The following is a 17,606-nucleotide window of genomic DNA, read 5'->3' on the forward strand; positions in this document are numbered from 1 at the left end:
CACTGATCGAAATAAGTAAAACTGCAGCAAGAGGGTGTCAAATAAGCTAGGTGATTGGAAAGATGATTCATTTGCATACTTGTAAATTAGTCATTCACCAATCATCAGAGATGAATTTGTACCTCTAGGCATCAAGCATGCAAAAATGAATTAGATACTACTGTATGTTTGAAAATTTTAAAAATAAATGTTGGAATTAATAGATTCTATACATTCCCTGACTTTGAAAATCTAATAGACAGGATCCGCAAGGTTTCCTGGAGAAATGAAAGGCTCCACTAACTCTGGGCTAGCCAGACAGGAAAGAGCCAGGAAGAATGTTCAGGAGGGATGTTACGCGGAGTGGGTGTGGGAGAGCAGAAGGAGTTGAGGTACAGAGGTAGAAATCTACTTCAAAGTTCAGGTTTGCATTGCAATGTGTGCATTTTAGAAAAAAATCCCTTCATCATCTGGACCAAGGATGAATTGTTGGAACAACAACAACAAAAAAGTAAGAAAAAGAATTGAGTTGGGGGCTGGTGTGAGCAATGGCTGTGCCTGAAACAAGGATCTGAACAATAGAGCTGGACGCCCAACGATGAAGAGGGAACAGATGCAAGTGATACTCCTGAGGAATAATTAACGGGACTCGGGAACTGAATGGCTGTGGTATGAAACAGAGGGAAGATGCTTTGGTGCTGTTTTGCCTTCTCGTCATCCCCTTACTTTTTCAGTTTACAGCTCCCCAGTTTTCCTTTGAGAACACTGCTCCTGCCTGCCTCGCTGAGTATAACTTTCACGGAACTGTTATCCACAGATTCTGGCCTTCTGTGGTTAACAGGGTGATTACATAACCTAAGCCAGGCCAGTCTTTGTGTCTTGGGAATTTGGAAGTTTGGGCTTGATCCTAGATCCTGCTTGGTTTGTGTCTTTTTAAAAACTTCCTTCTTTAGTTTCTTCCTCCTTAAATTTGTATGCTACCCAAAGGCATTCATAAAAATTATTTCTTTTTAACTTCAATTAGCTAGTTTCTATTGCTGAAACCAGAAAACCTCAACTGATTATAGTAGCCATGTAAATAATGTTGCCTTCCACTGAGAGACAGAAAACAGGTGGAGGAGAAAGTTTGAGGTGAGTTTCTTTGGGGAATGGGTGGGCAGTTTGCTTTTGAGAAGCCTCGAGAGAACTAAAGGAAAAAAATCCAAAAGTTGGCCCTGGAGGCTTATGCGAAACTCTGAAAATGACACCATAAGGTGTAAATGCCATCTCTGGTACTTAGACATAATAAGTCCTACCCAACAAACTCGCCTCCTAAGGACTCACTCATACTTCTCTGGGAAGAGTAATGCTTCAGAAGCCGTAAGGGAGAGTGGGTAGAGCCTAATTCTAAGCACTGGGAGCCCTGAGTCCTGGCTCTGGCTCTTTCATTAATTAGCTGGATAACCGTGTACCAGTGACCCTCCCTCTCTGAGCCTCAGTTTCCACATTATTGAATACAGAGGCTGAATTATATTGGGTGTTCTCCAAAAATTTCAAAAGAATTTTAAGTTTATATGTAAAAGGGTCAGCTATATCAGGGAAACTGGGTTCAACAAACCTTAAACCAGTTTCCCTACTGCAGGACTTCTCAGAATCTTAAATATGCTCATTGGTGATGCCAATCTCCAAGAGTGGTGAAAGCGAGCATTTCTCACCCTATTTTTGCCCAAGAAACCCCCCCCCTTCCCCACTTTCTTTTTTTTTTTTTTTTTTTTTCTTCCCCACTTTCTTGAAGAAACATGTAGAACTAGTAGTCGTCAGAACACACTTGCAGAAATGCTGGATCAGGTGGCTTTCAAGGTGGTTCCAGCACTGCTCCCTAATTTTGTATGGCCCATGCCCTCTTCACCGCCTGTTTCTTTGGGATGATTGACTCCCAGGCTCTGTTCTGAAGTGTTCTCCCAAAGAAAAGCAAGCACACTTGAATGCCTATTAAGTCACTTAAAGATCTAGTCAGGCTCATGAAATTTCCCATCAGCTTAAATAGAAAACAAAGTCCCTGCCCTCCACCCCACCCTCACACTGTGCTCAGAGCACAGACCCAGGCCCAGCCTAAAAGGATTGCAAAACATGCTCTAGCGTGCATTTGGGAAAACAAAGAAAACTCCACTCTTTTCTGCTCCAGACAGTCTGAGACGCTTTTGTGCCTTTGGTTCTTTGCCCAGTTCTCTCATCTGCCTCAGTCCTGGTACTAAATTGGTTCAAGGTTTGGAGGAAAGTTTCAGAGGAAAGGATGTTTAGAGTTCTTAGAAGCTGAAGTCACTCTATGGACCAGGGCTTAGACTCTCTATGGTCACCAGAGGGCGCTGAGAACAGCTTCGGTATGGAAAGCTGCTCCCAAGAAAAACAGCAGTAAATTACGCCTAATGTGTTTATGAATGATGGAGGGGCTGAAGTGTGTGTGACTGTGTATGTACGTGCACACGTACGTGCAGTTGGGTGCCTGGAGCTATGATTTAGAAAATATGTTAAATAGTATAAAATAAAATCTACACCTCTACTATAAATTCACAGGATACGGTCAAGTCGTTGAAAATTTCCTTCAAGGAAAATGAGGTAGAAGGAATTAGAATAGTATTTATATGAAAGAAAAGGAAAGAGCTCTCAGTAGCGTAATTATTATTGTGGTATGTGTGATTGTGCATAGTGTGAGGCGATGCATGTACACATGTGGGTATGTGAGTGTGAGGGTGTATAAGGGTGTGTGTGTGAGCCTCAGTATAAGCATGTGTGTGCATGCAAATGTGTGTGTGGTTGGGGCTGTGTGCACGCACGTGCATGTTCAGGGCTCATTTAGACTTTTCCAGTGTGAGCAGACCTTAAAGAAGTCTGGGCAATACTTCCTCCAGTTGCTGCCCTCTCCCTCCAAACAAACAAACAAAATCATTCCTACAAGTATTTATGGAGCCTCTAACACACGCGCCCCTCCCCACCAGCATCTGGAAAAGCTCAGACCTGGCCAATTTAGAGCGCTATGGAAGAATGAAGGCTCTGGGGCCGAAAGGATGTCTCACATGCGAATGACTGTTTTGCAAAAGCACTTTCTCTTCTTTGATGCTCCAAACAACCCAGATAGGCGGTCCCAAACAGAGCTGTGGCCCCTTGCTTTGAGGAAACCGAGGCTCAGAGGTGACATGATTGGCCCGGAGTCACCAAGTCAGGGAGCAAAAGCTGACTATGGACAGGCATTGTCAGTCCAGGGATCCTAGTCCCGGCCATCGTGACTTGTAGCTGCACAGTGGGCGTTGGGTCTAGGCAAAGCAGGACCCGTCTGCATGTGGGGTTTGTCAGCAGCAGCCTGATGAACGACACTATCAAACATTTTATGTGACACGTGTGACTGTGAAATGCGTAGTATCAATAAAACAGGTCCTTTAGGAAGAAGTTGCAGATCTTTGCCAACATGAGGTAGGATCTTTGAGGATCTTCCTAGATGAGTGACGGACACAGCTTCGATGGGCTGTGGTGTAAAATATGAGTGAATGTGAGGACTGCTGTTTGGGGTACCTAGGAGCTGTGTGGCCTTGAGCAAGTCCCTTTACTTCTCTGAACTTTGTTTCATTTATAACATGGGGTACTCAGATGCCCTCTTGCGGGACGATATTGAAACCCAAGGAAAGAAAACTGAGCTAAGTGCCTAGCTCAGTGCCAGAATAAAGAGAAGGTGCCACCAGCCTGATCAATCCTTGGCTCCGTAACAGTGAATGGGTCTCAATTTGGGGACCCTGCTGGCCGAGCCCTCTTTCCTCCCCTCTAACACATCTCCTGCCTCCTCCCCTCCGGGCTCTGGGTTGCTCCAGCAAAGTTCCCAACTTAGTCGACATGACGTGCGGCGCAGCCAATGAGAGGCGGGGCTGGCGTTTTTGGGGGGGGGCGGGAGGGGTGGGCCCCGCGTCTCCGGTGTCTGCCCTGCTCAGTGAATGGAGAGAGCGAGCGCAGTCCAGCTCACCCGGCCGCCCCGTGCCCCAGCCGCCGCCGCCGCGCTCCCGAGCTCAGCCCCAAGTCGGACCGCCTCGGGCGCCGTGCCCCACTGCGCTCGCCCCCAGGTCCCCGGCCCGGCCCACGCCCCGGGCAGCGGGCCAGCGGGCCCAGGAGGCGCTCTGTACCTGGGCACTCCGAGCGATGCGCAGCGGGGCAGCAGCAGCCCCGCGGATGGAGCTGCTGCCGCCGCCGCCGCCGCCGCCGCCCGGCGCGCCCCGCTCCGCCCGCGCCCCGTGCGCCTGAGCGCCGAGCTCGCTCCTCCTCCGCGCCAACTCCGCCGCCCGCTCCCCAGGCCGCTCGGGCTCCGCGCGCGATTTCCCGGGCTCCACGCGTCTTGCCCCGCCGAGGCAGCCTCCTCTGGGCGCGGGCCCCTGCACACCATGGCCCCCGGGCGGACAGGGGCCGGCGCCGCCGTGCGCGCCCGCCTGGCGCTGGCCTTGGCGCTGGCGAGCGTCCTGAGCGGGCCCCCAGCCGCCGCCTGCCCCACCAAGTGTACCTGCTCCGCCGCCAGCGTGGACTGCCACGGGCTGGGCCTCCGGGGGGTTCCCCGGGGCATACCCCGCAACGCCGAACGCCTGTGAGTACCCCCGCCCCACCCAACCCGGGCCACCCACCTGGGTCCATAATGGGGCCCCCAGGCACCAGATCTTTCCTCTCCCCTTGGCCGCACTGGATGCAGTCTCTGCTGTCACCTCTCCCGGGTCGGATCCTTCATCCCCTGAATTGGGGTCTGTGGCATTGGGCAGGTCTAGGGAGAGAGGTCTTGAAGCCCACTGCGATGGGCAAAGAGCACTGCTTCTCCAGGGGTGAAGGCTCCAGACGCAGGGCCGGGTGACAGCTTCCAGCAGAACGCTGGCAGGAAGCGAAGGGAGGAAAGAACACTGCAGCCAGTGAGGTCTTAGGACGAGGGCAAGGGATCCGCGCACACTTAAGAGGTGGGCGAAGGAGAAAGCCGAAAGGTGATGGGGCGTAAGGGCACGGAGACGGGAGAGGGCCGAGACTCTGACCTGCCTGAAGATCAGAAAGGGCCAGTCACTTTCCGGCTGCCCTTAGAAGCGAAGTTGAGAGTGTGTATAAAGGTCTAACTTCTGAGGAACCAAGCGAATTGAGAGTGGGGTGCTTGCAAAACCCGCCCTGCCTGGAGCGCAGCCTCCCAGATGCCAAGTTGCAGCCGGGGTGAATTTTTTATGGCTTGGTTATAAATGCCTCCCCAAACGGGCCGGAGAATGGAAATGCTGACAGCCCTTTAAATGAGACCGAGCGCTATAATCTTACAAACCGCACTCAGCCTCGGATCCTGGGTTTGGCAGCAAGAGGAGAGGCGTTTGGAGAGTGGGGTGGATTGACCCTCGTTTTAACCCCAATTGTGCAACCAAATATTTACTTTTCATATGTCAACGTTTTGGAAACATTTATCATTTTGATCCTCGGACCAAATTCAAAACTTGGACTCCGAGGGTGGGCTCTTCCCAGCCCACAGTTGGAGTAAGGAAAGAAGGAGAAATGGAGGAGGGGGTTGGAACCGGCCTGGGAACACAGCCCAGAAGTGGGTGAGGGTTTGCTCCAGTGTAATCGACTTCTCCGCGTCTTGCTCTCCTTCTGTCTCCCTTGCCCATTGCATCTCAGGGGTGGGTGCATTGGGTCTTCCATTCTGCTCTCTTGACTTGAGGCTGTAAGAGAGTGGCACGAGACTGAATTGTCCTACAGCGTGTTACTCCTGTTGATCACCTCCTGTCACCTCACGTCTCTTCCTCTAACTCTGCGTGTCCCTAGGCAGAGACTCAGTATAACTGCTTTCCTTTCTCCTGGAGCTTTCCTGTGGCTCAAAACATACATTTTTTTTTTCCAAGTGCATTCTTTATTCTGTGTGGTCGTGCAATTCTAGAGCACTGGAGCCGAACCTTCATTAACATAAGTAGAAAAGGAGGCTCAGACTTTTAAGAAGACTTGCCCAAAGTAATGCAGCAAGTTAGTGGCAAAAAAGGGGCCACAATCCAGGTGTCCACAGCTTAATTCAGATCTTATATTTTACAGTACCAGTTTAAAACTAGTCGTAGTGGTATTTCTGGGTATCTCCCACTCTACTAGCCGTCTTTGGAACAAGGGTCAGTTGGGGCCAAGATCTGTAAATAGATGCTTCTGGGAGGTTTCTGGCTGGGCTTGGGTCTTAGGGTAGCCTGCTCTTGCTGCTGCTTCGGGTGGACCCCGCCAACATTCAGCTTGCTGTGACATTGGCTCTCCTGTTTGGAATCGTGAGACTACCTCTCCTTCATCCTCAAAATCATGGTACCTGTTTGGGAAACCGCGGGTGGGGGTGTGCATGGGCCCTTCTCCTGCTGGCAGGTAGGAAGTCCTCAAAAGCTATAGACACAGCACTGCAGCCAGTATGCCACCCACCCACCTTCCCCGGGAGACCCAGGCAGCTTGGAGCGCCCCATCTGCTCTACCACTGGAGACACTGGGTGGAGACCGAGTCCTGGGGATTCCCATGCCCCCCTGCTGCAGTCACCGTCATTCGCAGCCACTGGCAGAGTGGGAAGTGCTTTGGGATATCTGAGTCTCAACTACCTTGGTTCCGGGCACTGGTGCCTCTTGGGCTGGGGTGTGTGGAGTGATGTGGCTGCCAAGGCTGGCTCCTCATTTTGGTCTTCCTACCCTGGGAGAGGGGACAGCCTTTAGAAGAAAGCTTGGTCAGGAGGGTTGCACAGGGGAGGCCCAGCCCACCCACAGTCCTTCACCACATCTCATCCTCTGTCAGTCAACGCAGATGGAACGTTTGAGTTCTGCAAACTCTTGGGGGGATGTTTGGCATTTCTAAGCTATGGGAAGGATTTTTTTAAGGGAGGAATTTCTCATTCATTCCTTTCTTCATTCATTCAACAAACATTACTTGAACCTCTATGCATTCCAGTAACTGTATATAAAATCATTGCATATACAGAAGAAAACCAGCAATTCAGCTTAAAGAATGTAAGCAGAGGACAGAAGAAGGAAACTTCCTTTAGTCAGGCTTTGAAACTCCCCAGCACTCGTTTTCTTCACCGGGCATATGGTCTGTCAGCATTGGCATCACATGCTCAGGACTTTCCTCAAATCCAGTTTTCTGATCTCTAATGTTTATGTTGTGTTTTATAACAAAGGAGAAGCATTTTCTCCCTTTTTCCATTCCTGCTACTTGGCCTCCCAGAGAGGCTTCTCCGTAGGAGTGTGTGTATGTGTGTGTGTGCACATACATGTGCAAATGTGTGTCATTGTCTCTCTGGGGGTTTTAACTTCTGAGGCCTTATGTGCTCATGCTACCCCTTAAGGAAAATCTGTATGGGTATAATGTGGTCACCATTTGGACTTTGCTTCAGGCCGGGAATGGGGCTTGTTTCATTGTTCATGATTAAGCTGGTATCAGAGTTGGGGGTCTGTGTTCCAGCTTCTTCTCCATAATGTCAGCACATTACACAGAAAGAGAAACTCTATCGTTTATAAACTACTGACATTTTTTCCCCTCAGTGAGGAGGTGACACCCACAAGAAAACTAAATAAACGCAGGGGAGAATTCAGTGTAATTTATTATCCGTGCAGCAAAGATAGAGGACAAGAGGAGAGGAAGTGAATGGTGGTGCTTGAAACAAAACATTTACCATGGAGCACAGAGTAAACAGATGTCGCATTTACCCTTCTGAGTACAAAAGGAGCCCACAGATGTAATTCTTCTCCAACCACAATCTCGGCCTGGAAAAAGAGGAGACAGATGAAAACGAACTCTCACAAGGGGCCCCTTCTCCCCATGCCGCCTCAAGGCAGGCAGAGGCCTACTTCTCACCCGCAGCGAGGTGGTGGCCTAAACACGGAATGGGGCAAGAGTGGACATCTTTGGTTTTTCACTTGGCTCTGGAACATGCTGGAGACTGCTGTATTTAAATAAACATTTCCTGTTTGCGAAGGAAAACGGGCGAAAGGCTGAAACGTGAGAATGTGGTAACTTAATTTTCTCCATCACTCCAGATGATGGCAAGCTTCGCCGGTGGTTGGGTCCAATAAAAACCGACACCATGTCACAGGCTTTCCCTCACTTGACCACAGAGGTCTCCAGGTCAAGTGGGAGACGTTCCAAGATGCTCCACAGCCAAGCCCTGCATCCTGGTACTTCTAGCCTTGGAGGCAGCCCTGCAGACGAGGGGCAGTTTGGTGAATCACGGGCCCTCTCTGAGCCACCCGTGGTGATGTGGCCTTTCAGAGAAGCACAGTGCTCTCCTGGTGAACCCGTGGGCTGGACGGGGGCAGTTAAGCGCACCTGCCTCCAGTGTGCTGTGCTACTGGACGGATTGCTTTGCCTTTCTGGGCCTCCTTTTCCTGAAAGCAGAAGTCTAGTGTAGTCCTAATAGCTTTCCCTGTACGGTCCTCTTCCCCAGTGCCTGACAAATGGTAGGTTTTCAACCGGTATGTGTTGATTAAATAAGTAAGTCTCAAAAATACAAGTTTCTCTTTAGTTCTTACAAGTAAAAGATGGGTGATTATGGTTTTGCGTTTTTTATGTATGGCCAAGGGCAACTTACTAGTAACCTATTACATGAGTTATTAAGGGTTTCTAAAATTTGGCTTTCATGAACTAAAATTATTGTCTTACTAGAGTTACCAAGGACTCCTAATGAGGGATGCACTCTGGAGTCTGGTTGCCAGGCGTTGCTTAGCAACCTTGCAAAACTCCTACTGTGCACATGCCCATGAAAAGAGCTGGCAGTCCCGAACACTTAAACTGTAGGCCTTTCTAATCAGAACCTCATCAGCATCATCCTGAGCTCTCTGTGGTTTTTGATTGCTGCTCTTCTTGTATTAATTGATGTATTTGTAGGATCATTATTAAGTTTTGCTTTTGCACATCATCTGGGTCTTGTATATTTCTGCATTTTTTGCATTTTGATTGTTATTTTGTTTCTCTCCGCTTCTGTTTGTTGTCTCTGAGTTCTTCCTCCCCTGCAAAGTGAGAATGGTAGATCTGAGAGCCATGGGATCTTTTGCAAGGACTAAGTCGACTGTGGCAAGGTTTCAGAACCCCATGCCTCCCAGTTCAGGCTGTGGGCTCTGCAGACAGGCAGCTCTGGTTTGAATTCTGTCTCTGTCAGGGCTTTGCTGTTGCACCCTGGGCGAATGACTCCGCTCCTCTGTAGTGTGTTGAATCCCTTTGTACTGCATTTCCGCAGCTGTAATACTGGGATGATGATCACACTGGCCCAGTGAGCATGCTGTGAGTGTGGCCCCGGACGAGCCATGTCAGGCACTCAGCACAGTGCCCAGTTCTCCAGCTACTGCTCTCTACCGGTAAAGTGTGCGTCATATATGCTCCTCTACGGGACAATCAGAGAAAATAATGAACAGGAAGCGCTTAACACAGTACCTGGCGCTTAGGCCTCTACCAGCTATCCCTAGTGGTGACCATGGCCGTTTCTTCTGTTGCTTCATCTCGGGCCCCATCCAGCTGGAAAGTTGGAGATGCCCACTGTTTCAGTGTGCGCCACTGAGGCAAGCTCCTCGCCTGCACGTACACTGTGCCCGGCGTAACTCGTGCCTGGTCCCCTCCCTTTCCTCTCCAGCTAAGCCCAGGTTGGCCTCAGTTCCATAAAAAGGGGATTACGGTTGAAGTGGTTTATATCTTTTCCATGGGCGTGCTGCTTTGTGGTATATTTAAATAAGGAATGTGTTTTATTTATTTATTTTGGGGGGTTGCATTTTCATGGGGGAATTTTTGGCCCTGACTTTTTTTTTTTTTTCAAAGCTCATTCTTTCTGTCTTTCCCTAAATACCTTTTACTGACTTCCCGTGTCTGCCTCTGTTACTGGTTTTACTTGAAACAGCTGTATTTACTAGTACGCTCCACCCTCATTACGTAAGGTGGTCTTAACCCTTTTCAGAACGGCTGAGAAGGAAAAAGTGAGGCACGAAGGCTTTTCCAGGACGCTTTTCTAGGCCATTACTAATCCCAGATAGGATAGATGCAGAGGGTATCCTGCTCGGGTGCGTGGTGTTGAGTTTCCAAGGCATTCTCCAGCCTTGCCTAGATGAGAAGCTCTCATAGTGGGAATCTTCTGCTTCTCGGTTCTGAAGACCAGCATTGTGTTTCTTAAGTACTGCTAGGGCTGGTCTGCCAAAAGGTGTCCTTTCCTTCCCACTCATTGTGGTCTTTGTAGCTCTGTGGCCAGCACTGTATTTGATACAGCATTCCCTGGAAAACATTCATCAGGATTGTGTCGTTAAAAGCCCTCAATAGTGAGTGGATGGGGAGGTGGGAAAAGCAACAACCTTTGGGTAAAGGCCTAGACTTCAGAGGCAGACAGGGCCCACTCCTGGTTGCTCCGCTTACCAGTTGGGTGACCTCAGTTTTCTCATCTGTAAGGTGGGGATGATAAAACTACCCCCTTCGTAGGAGGCCGTGAGTACCGAATTTACTCACACGGACTGCCCAGATCACAGCACATCCTCCCGAAGTATTCCTAGTGTGGTTTTCATAGTGATTTTTACTGACTGTAGCCCTCCTTCCGGGACAAGCCCAAGTCACAGCCTGATGGGAACAACATGGACTGTCAGGGTTGAAAGGGCGGCTCTGGTTCATGTTCCAACCACGTGCAGACTGATCTTCCACCGACATAATTTTGGAGAGAGTGGCCATTCTCCTTTGCTGGATTACAGCTAGTGGGGAGGAACTCAGTTTTCCCTAAAGCAATTTATTCCATTTTAGAAAACAGTTTTAACAAGAAAATTTTCTTTGCCTGGGGGTTGAACTTATCTCCCCCTGACTGTTGTTACACAGAGCAAATATAATCCTTCTTCCAAATGGTAGGATTTCAAAAATGTTACTGCTGTCGTGCTTCTCACTACCCACTTATCTTAGTCTTCTTCTTTCTTCCATAAATTTTTATAATTGCCTCAACTGTTCTGTGTGTGTTAGGCTCTGAGACAGGCCCTCTTCCCGTTCCTAGTTATCGTCCTCCAGATAGGTTCCAGTCTTCTTTGCTGGTCTTAAGAGTTAGAATGAGTCCTTCCACTCCCTTGCTATCTAAACTTCTATCAACATCCCAAAGGGATATTTTCACATCAGAGAGCCACACCCCTGGCTTGGCTCTTTCCCACCAGGCTGTTCATTGCATCCCTGGTGTCACCCAGCCCTCCCTGCTGTTGGTCCTATTTTCTCCATCCCACATTTGCACAGTTGACTTTTTGGAGTCTAAGTGCAACACTCTGCATTTTCGTAATTAAATTTTGGCAAATAGTTTAATTTCATCAGCTCTTCAGCGACATTTTCTGTTCGGATTCGCTCATCTAGCGTGTTACTACTCCTCCCCCTTCTCCCTCTGCAGGGTTCCTGAGCTCGCCCTGTGGATCTTGATCCAGCTTGTCAATGGAATCAGCGGAGTCCTCTCTGCTTGTTTAAAGTCTTTCTATGGCTGGGGTTTGGATTACATGAATATATTGTCCTGTTCTTTCTGGCTGGGATGCATAGAAATGTTGCGGTCTTCTTGGCCAGTAGCATCTTCATCCCCTGGGGTTCTGTTGTTCATATTTTCTCTGGAATGATTTCCTATTAATGCTTAATTCCTCTGTTTGTCAAATACTTTCTAAAGTCTTGGTTACTCTTGGCCCTTTCTGTTATGATTTGAGTTTCATCCTTGTCCTATTAGGCTGGTACCAGAAGCCCCCCTATTAGGCTGGTACCAGAAGCCCCACCAGCATGGGATGGGCCTTGATGGGACATGTGTGTGTGAGCGTGTGTGTAGACACGCCCACGTGTGTGTTCTCTCCTGTAAAGTACTGTAACGTGTGAAGTTAGCTCTTCTGTCAGCAGCAGAGCGCCATGGAGAAGCCTCACTCTTGTGAAGTGATTTCCTTTAACATCTTGGGCACCCACTGGCACAGAGCACATTTGCTTGAGCAGTGCTGGGCATGGACGTGATGGGGAATGAGGCATAGAGGTGCACAGGCTCTCCCCGAATTTTGAACCAATGATAACGATAATGACAACAACAGTCACTGCCACACGGGTTGTTAACCCCCTCATTGTGCCTGGCACTACTCTCACCCCCTCATTGTGCCTGGCACTACTCTCACACTTTCTGTACATACTTTCTCTCATTTAATTTAACAACCGTGCAAGGCAGAAACCCATCCTGTCCTCATTTGACGGATGAGGAAACTAAGAGAGGTGAAGTAATTTTCCCAGGTTTGAGCAGTAGAGTCAGGGCTCATTCAGGCAGACTGGTCTCAGGTCTGAGCTCCCCCCGCTGATATGCCATCATTCCTCAACAAGCCTTCTAAGTCAGCCCCCTTGCTTGTTTTCCAAACCCAATTCTCAAATAAGAAGGAGGAAAGAAGGAAAAAAAAAAGAATCCCGGTTGAAACAGTGAGCACCTGTTTGATGTGAGGCATCCCAAAAGAAATGCTGGGGCTGCGTTCTGGATAGTTGGTGGTAGAGCCGTCATGTCCAGTCTGGAGAAGCAGGCGGCATTCAGATTGGAGCTCGAAAGATGAATAGAGTTCCCATTGGGAGTGATGGAAATGTGGTACAGATTTGCGGGAGTTCATGGTAATGTTGAACAAAAGAGAGCGTGAGCCCAATTTAGAATGAATAGAAACTGTTCTTGAAGAAGTGTCATCTAACAAGGGTGTTTAGAGAAGAATCCATTAGGTCAAGTCTGAGGAAAAGTATCACCATGGTTAGATGGCTAATATTTTTATTTTGGATTTGAGGAGATAAACTCCCTAAGAAGAATTCTGAGGAGGCTTCTTGACCAATATTTTCCCCAAAAGTATTTGCTTAAATTTTTGCTGGGATTGCCTTCCTTCCCAGTTAGATGTACCACTGGGCTTCTCTCCGCCTTGATCTCTGGGCTCCCCCACCCTGAAATCGGGTCCTGATAGAATAGGACATGTAGAAGATGCATCCCAGTTGGAGTAAATATGCCTCCACTTTCCACTGCCTGTGTGGGCTTCGACTCCTCTTGTCCAAAATGCCAGTCTGGCTTCTCGACCCCTGATTCATTCTGCACTTTGGCAGTAGTGTGGATTGTGGTTCCTGAAATTGAGCCAGCACATTTAGCCACCCACCTTGACTCCCTCTTGAGTTTTTCGGGCTCCCTAGTTCCTGTACTTCCTGTCTGCTACCTGGCATACTCACTACTTGCTCCCCTGCCCTCTAGAATTAGTGTATGCCCTGACTCAGGCTGGTCTATAAGATGTGGAGCCCATGGTCCTCTTCTAATCTGAGATATGTGGGCTTAACCATGGACCTGTACATTTTGTGCTTCCCTCCTTGAACTTGAGCTGCTCCTGGCCCCTGCCTTGACCCTTCCAGCTTGGCTTCTTGCCTTCACATCCTGCCCTCCCTTTCAAGTAGCTCTCCATAACATCGGCACTGAATTTGGACATTCACCACCTAAGCCTCAGGTCCTGGAATTGTATTTCAGGAGGTTCTTTGTGACCTGGACCTTCACTGGAGACTGGAGACGCCCAGCTTGCGGTTGTGTCCTGGAAACACCTCAGACTTCCTGTTCGTGGCCACTTGAAGGCATTTATGATGCCCAGGGTGAAGTGTAGAGATGCTCCAGGGCTGGGCGCTGTGCATGATCAGTTACTTACAGTGTGCAGTTACTTACAGTTGCTGCCGAGTTTCCTATAACCCAAAGAGAGAATAGAGCAGATTTTTCTGCAATTGAAAAGCTCAGCTGTGATGATTTCATTGAAGAGATGTCCTGTTCAGAAATGTGGTACAGAAATTTCTGGCCTGTCTAGCACTTTGCTGATATTCTTTCTTCTCTTCTCCATCTCTGCCCAGCTCTAGAGTGTACGTAGATTAGTGTTTAAATATGGGGTTTCTTTTTTTTTCTTTTTTTTTTAAATTTAAATTCAATTAACCAACATAGTACATCATTAGTTTCAGATGTAGTGTTCAATAATTCATCAGTTGTGTATAACATCCAGTGTTCCTGGGTGTCAGGATTAAGGAGGGCTTGTGATTATAGAGGGTTTCTAACTGGTATTAATGAGAAACCAATAATGAGTACAATTTGATATAACCTTAACTGAGTAAAAAGACTGAGGCCAAACCCTGGTTTCTATCACCACCCTCACTTTTTCTTTTAACTGTGGGACCTTGTACAAGTGTCTTTCTGAGTCTCAGTTTTCTCATCTGAAACCTTCAGAATGGTAGGACTAACCCTTCTCCTATGGGGCTGATGCAAGGTTTATATGAGATCAGATGTCTGCAGATGCCTCCTAAATTTAGAGCTCTGTGAATACCTTAATGAGTCCACCCACGATATCTGATTTTAACCACTAAATCCTATATCTGAAAGACGATCAGCGTGCATTTTCAGAAGAGGAAACTCAATAATGAGTTCAAAGTCACGCATGCCTTCAGACTCTTGCTAGGTTTTCCTTTTCACTTCTTAAGGGGCATCTTTTACAAATGCAAATAAAGCACCTCACCAGCCAAGTCAGCAACCCAACTGGGGGAAGTTTAGAGGAATTTTCGCCTGAGTAATTGAGAAATGGCAGTTTCCAAGAAAGTAGAACCACAGAATGGGGCTGTATGAAGGATGGAGGTGTTTAAAGGAGCTGTTGATTGAATGCCTACTATGTGCCAGGAACAACAATGAATAAAGCAAGTGAACTGTCCTCATAACTAGAATAGCTCAAAATGACATGGAATGCAGTCTGGGCTGTTGCTTCCCACCCAGTGACTGACAAGGCAAAGGCCACCATGCTAGGTTCAGAGAGGATGGAATCGTGGGGGGAGATGCGAGAACAATAAGGGAGGTGACACCAAGCCCTCAGGAACCACTGATGAAAACTAGTCCCACTCATCCCTTTTAGTGGATACAAATATGCAGAAAAACTCACATGTCATTAAAAAAAAAAAAGTACAGTAGAATTAAAAAAACTCATGGGGAAAATATTAATCTGAGAACAATTGTATCCGAGAAAGCATTTAAGTATGCCTCTGCAGCTAGCTGGCAAACAGCACCAGTTCTGCATTTTATTAGAGCCCTAACTCTGTGTAGAACACTGACCTTATTTGAGAAGCATTTTATAAACACTGACACACAGCGCTGCAGCATTGGAGGCCACGAGGAGATCCAGGGCCGCCTCTGCGCCGCCAGCTTCCCCTCCTGGGTGCTTGTGGCTGTTGCTAGACCACTAGACACTATTCCCCTGTGGTGCTAATTCCCTTTCTTCTCTTTTAGGTTTAACAAACAGGTAGGGATTTTCCCAGGGGAAAATGAAACAGGGGGCTTTGGACTGGCATGTGCTCTTTGTGCAGGTTTGCCTGCGAGAGGGCTGGGCCATGTGCTAGACTAAGCTTAGAGGGGAAGGGGAAGCTGAGAACTTTGGTTTGGCCCCGTTTCTTGTTGGAGATGTCATCTTGTGCCTCGGACTTAGTGCTGTGTGTACGTAGAGGAGGCTGGTTCTTAGGCGGCATTCACCTGGTCCTTTGATTGGAAGGCCTGTGGCTTGTAAAAGCCCTGAGAAATGTGTACACCACATCTCCTCCTACTAGAAGCTGGCGGTTTTCTTTCCATCTGCTGCCAGCTGAAAAATTCTGAATTTCTGCCGTGGAACTTGGCTCTGTCCCTCTCCCCTCTCGTTTCCTTCCCTAGCCAAGAGATTTTTAGGCTTTGGAGGTATCTCTAGGGATCATCTGGTCTATTCCTTCCCCACTGATCCAGCCTCCTGGACAGATAAGTGTCTTAGAGAAATCATAAGAGGCGATCTCCTGAGAAGTTTGCCCCCTCTCATGTCAGCCTTGTTCATAGCGTTGGTCCAGAATAAAGATCTCTCACCCTTAGGAAGCCTCTGCCAATCTGGGAAGCTAGGGAGACAGAAGAGGGACCAAATCTAGTACCAAAAAACCCAAAGAACAAAACAACAACAACAACAAAAACAAAAAAGAAAAACAAGGAATAATGTGGAGCTGGAGGGGAGAGGCACAAAATGGGTGAGTTGGGACAGTAGCTCATACTCAAGGCCCTAAGCACCAAAGTAGCTTATTTAGAGTCTAGAAAGGAAAGACCTCAGATAGGAAAACTGTAAGGGAAGGAACGCTGGGAACCAGGTCTGGAGCAGGAATCCAGAATGGGAAGGCCAATTACTTCATGGGAGTTTTTAATGAGTCTGGTGCCCCCCCTTCTAATTACTTCATACCACAAGATGGTATCCAATCTGCTCTGTTTACTCTGTTTAGGCATACATTTTAATACTTTCTGAAACATTTCCCATAAGCTTCCTCCTGCCATGTGCCCTCCTTGTATGTTCTAGAAATTTTGCAAAGACCTAAATCTCCTCTGCGTTCTTTCCTGACTGGAGCTGCATGCTGATTCAAGCCATATTCAGCCAGGAAGCTCTCTTCCCGTCTTTAAAACAAGAAACATCTCCTTCTGAGAAGACTGTGCTACAGTTTTCTTTGTCTGTGTTGCTAACGAACAAAGAGGCCCCACTGCAAAACAGCATTTCACGAGCATAGCAGGGCTGATAGGACCTCTTGCCAAATGTGACTGTGTGTAGTTGTGCGGGGTGGGGGAAGCAGCTTTGTCAAGAGGAGAGCCGAGGGAGGCAGCTCTGGGGAATTTTTAGCAACTGCAGCATGGTGTAGTGGAAAAAATACTTGCATGGGAATTCGGAGACCTGGCTGCGTGTCCGACACACCGAGTGCCCTCAGACAAGTCACTTGACCTCACTGGGCCTCAGTTTCCTCATCTTTAGAGGGGATGAAGGGAACAGGCTGGATGATCTCCAAGGATCCGTTCAGCCCTATACATCCTCACTTCTGGGGGCTGGGATTTGAGGTTTAGACCTGAGCCAACATCCAGCCAACCCAAGGGACTTTAGAAGCAGTAGAATGGCCGGGACAACTGCTTCAGGGAGTGGCTGGTCCTTGATTAAGGCTCAAATAATGAGCTCAGCTCCACAGTTAGCCTTCTGAAATTAAGAAAGAAAAAGATGTTTCATTTCAAAAATAGCAGTTGGTGTCTCTTCAAACTGATTGGCTTTGGGTTTTGTAGACTTTGTGCACAGACATAATTTTCCTCCCTCTACAGCAGCGCAGTGTGGAGTTATCAATACCAGAGTTGGCGTGACCTGGGCTCGAATGCTATAGCTAACTAGGTGATCTTGGGCATGTTCTTTATAAGACCAGTGCTCTAACCCCTGAGCTATGGGGCCTGGCATGGTCTTTAATAGTAAGCTGCTTCATCGGGTTCCTGGAAGTTTCAGATGAGTAACACATGTCGAGCTTAGAGGACAGTGCCTAACCTTAAATGACCACTCAAAAAGCCATTATCCTGATTACTTACTGCTGCTTAACAAACCACCACAAAACTTAAGGTTGTAAAGCAACAACCATTTCACTGGTTTTTGCCCTATGCTGCCTTGAGTTAGGGTTGGGGACATAGCTCAAATGGGATGGCTTATCTCTGCTTCTTAATGTCTGAGACATCAGTGTGGGAATGATTGGGGGAAGAGTTGAATGGCTGGGTGCTAGAATCATCAGCAGGCTGTTCACTCACATACCTGGCGAATAGACTGGGTTGACTTGAAGGCTGGCCTTGGCTGTGATCATTGACCAG

The 17,606-nt window shown here is 48.1% G+C and overlaps 1 protein-coding gene across 1 annotated transcript in view; it reads left to right on the forward strand.

Annotated features, from left to right (window-relative positions):
* Positions 1-4,364: 4,364 nt before the first annotated feature.
* Positions 4,365-17,606, forward strand: part of SLIT3 (slit guidance ligand 3) — a 593,355-nt gene continuing 580,113 nt past the window's right edge. The window contains exon 1 of the mRNA XM_044229780.1: positions 4,365-4,576. Within this exon, the coding sequence (XP_044085715.1) occupies positions 4,380-4,576 (197 nt within the window). The 5' untranslated portion in view covers positions 4,365-4,379. The remainder of the gene's footprint in view (positions 4,577-17,606) is intronic.

This window comes from Neovison vison, chromosome 1 (assembly GCF_020171115.1).
Source record: "Neovison vison isolate M4711 chromosome 1, ASM_NN_V1, whole genome shotgun sequence".
Classification (NCBI taxonomy): domain Eukaryota; kingdom Metazoa; phylum Chordata; class Mammalia; order Carnivora; family Mustelidae; genus Neogale; species Neogale vison.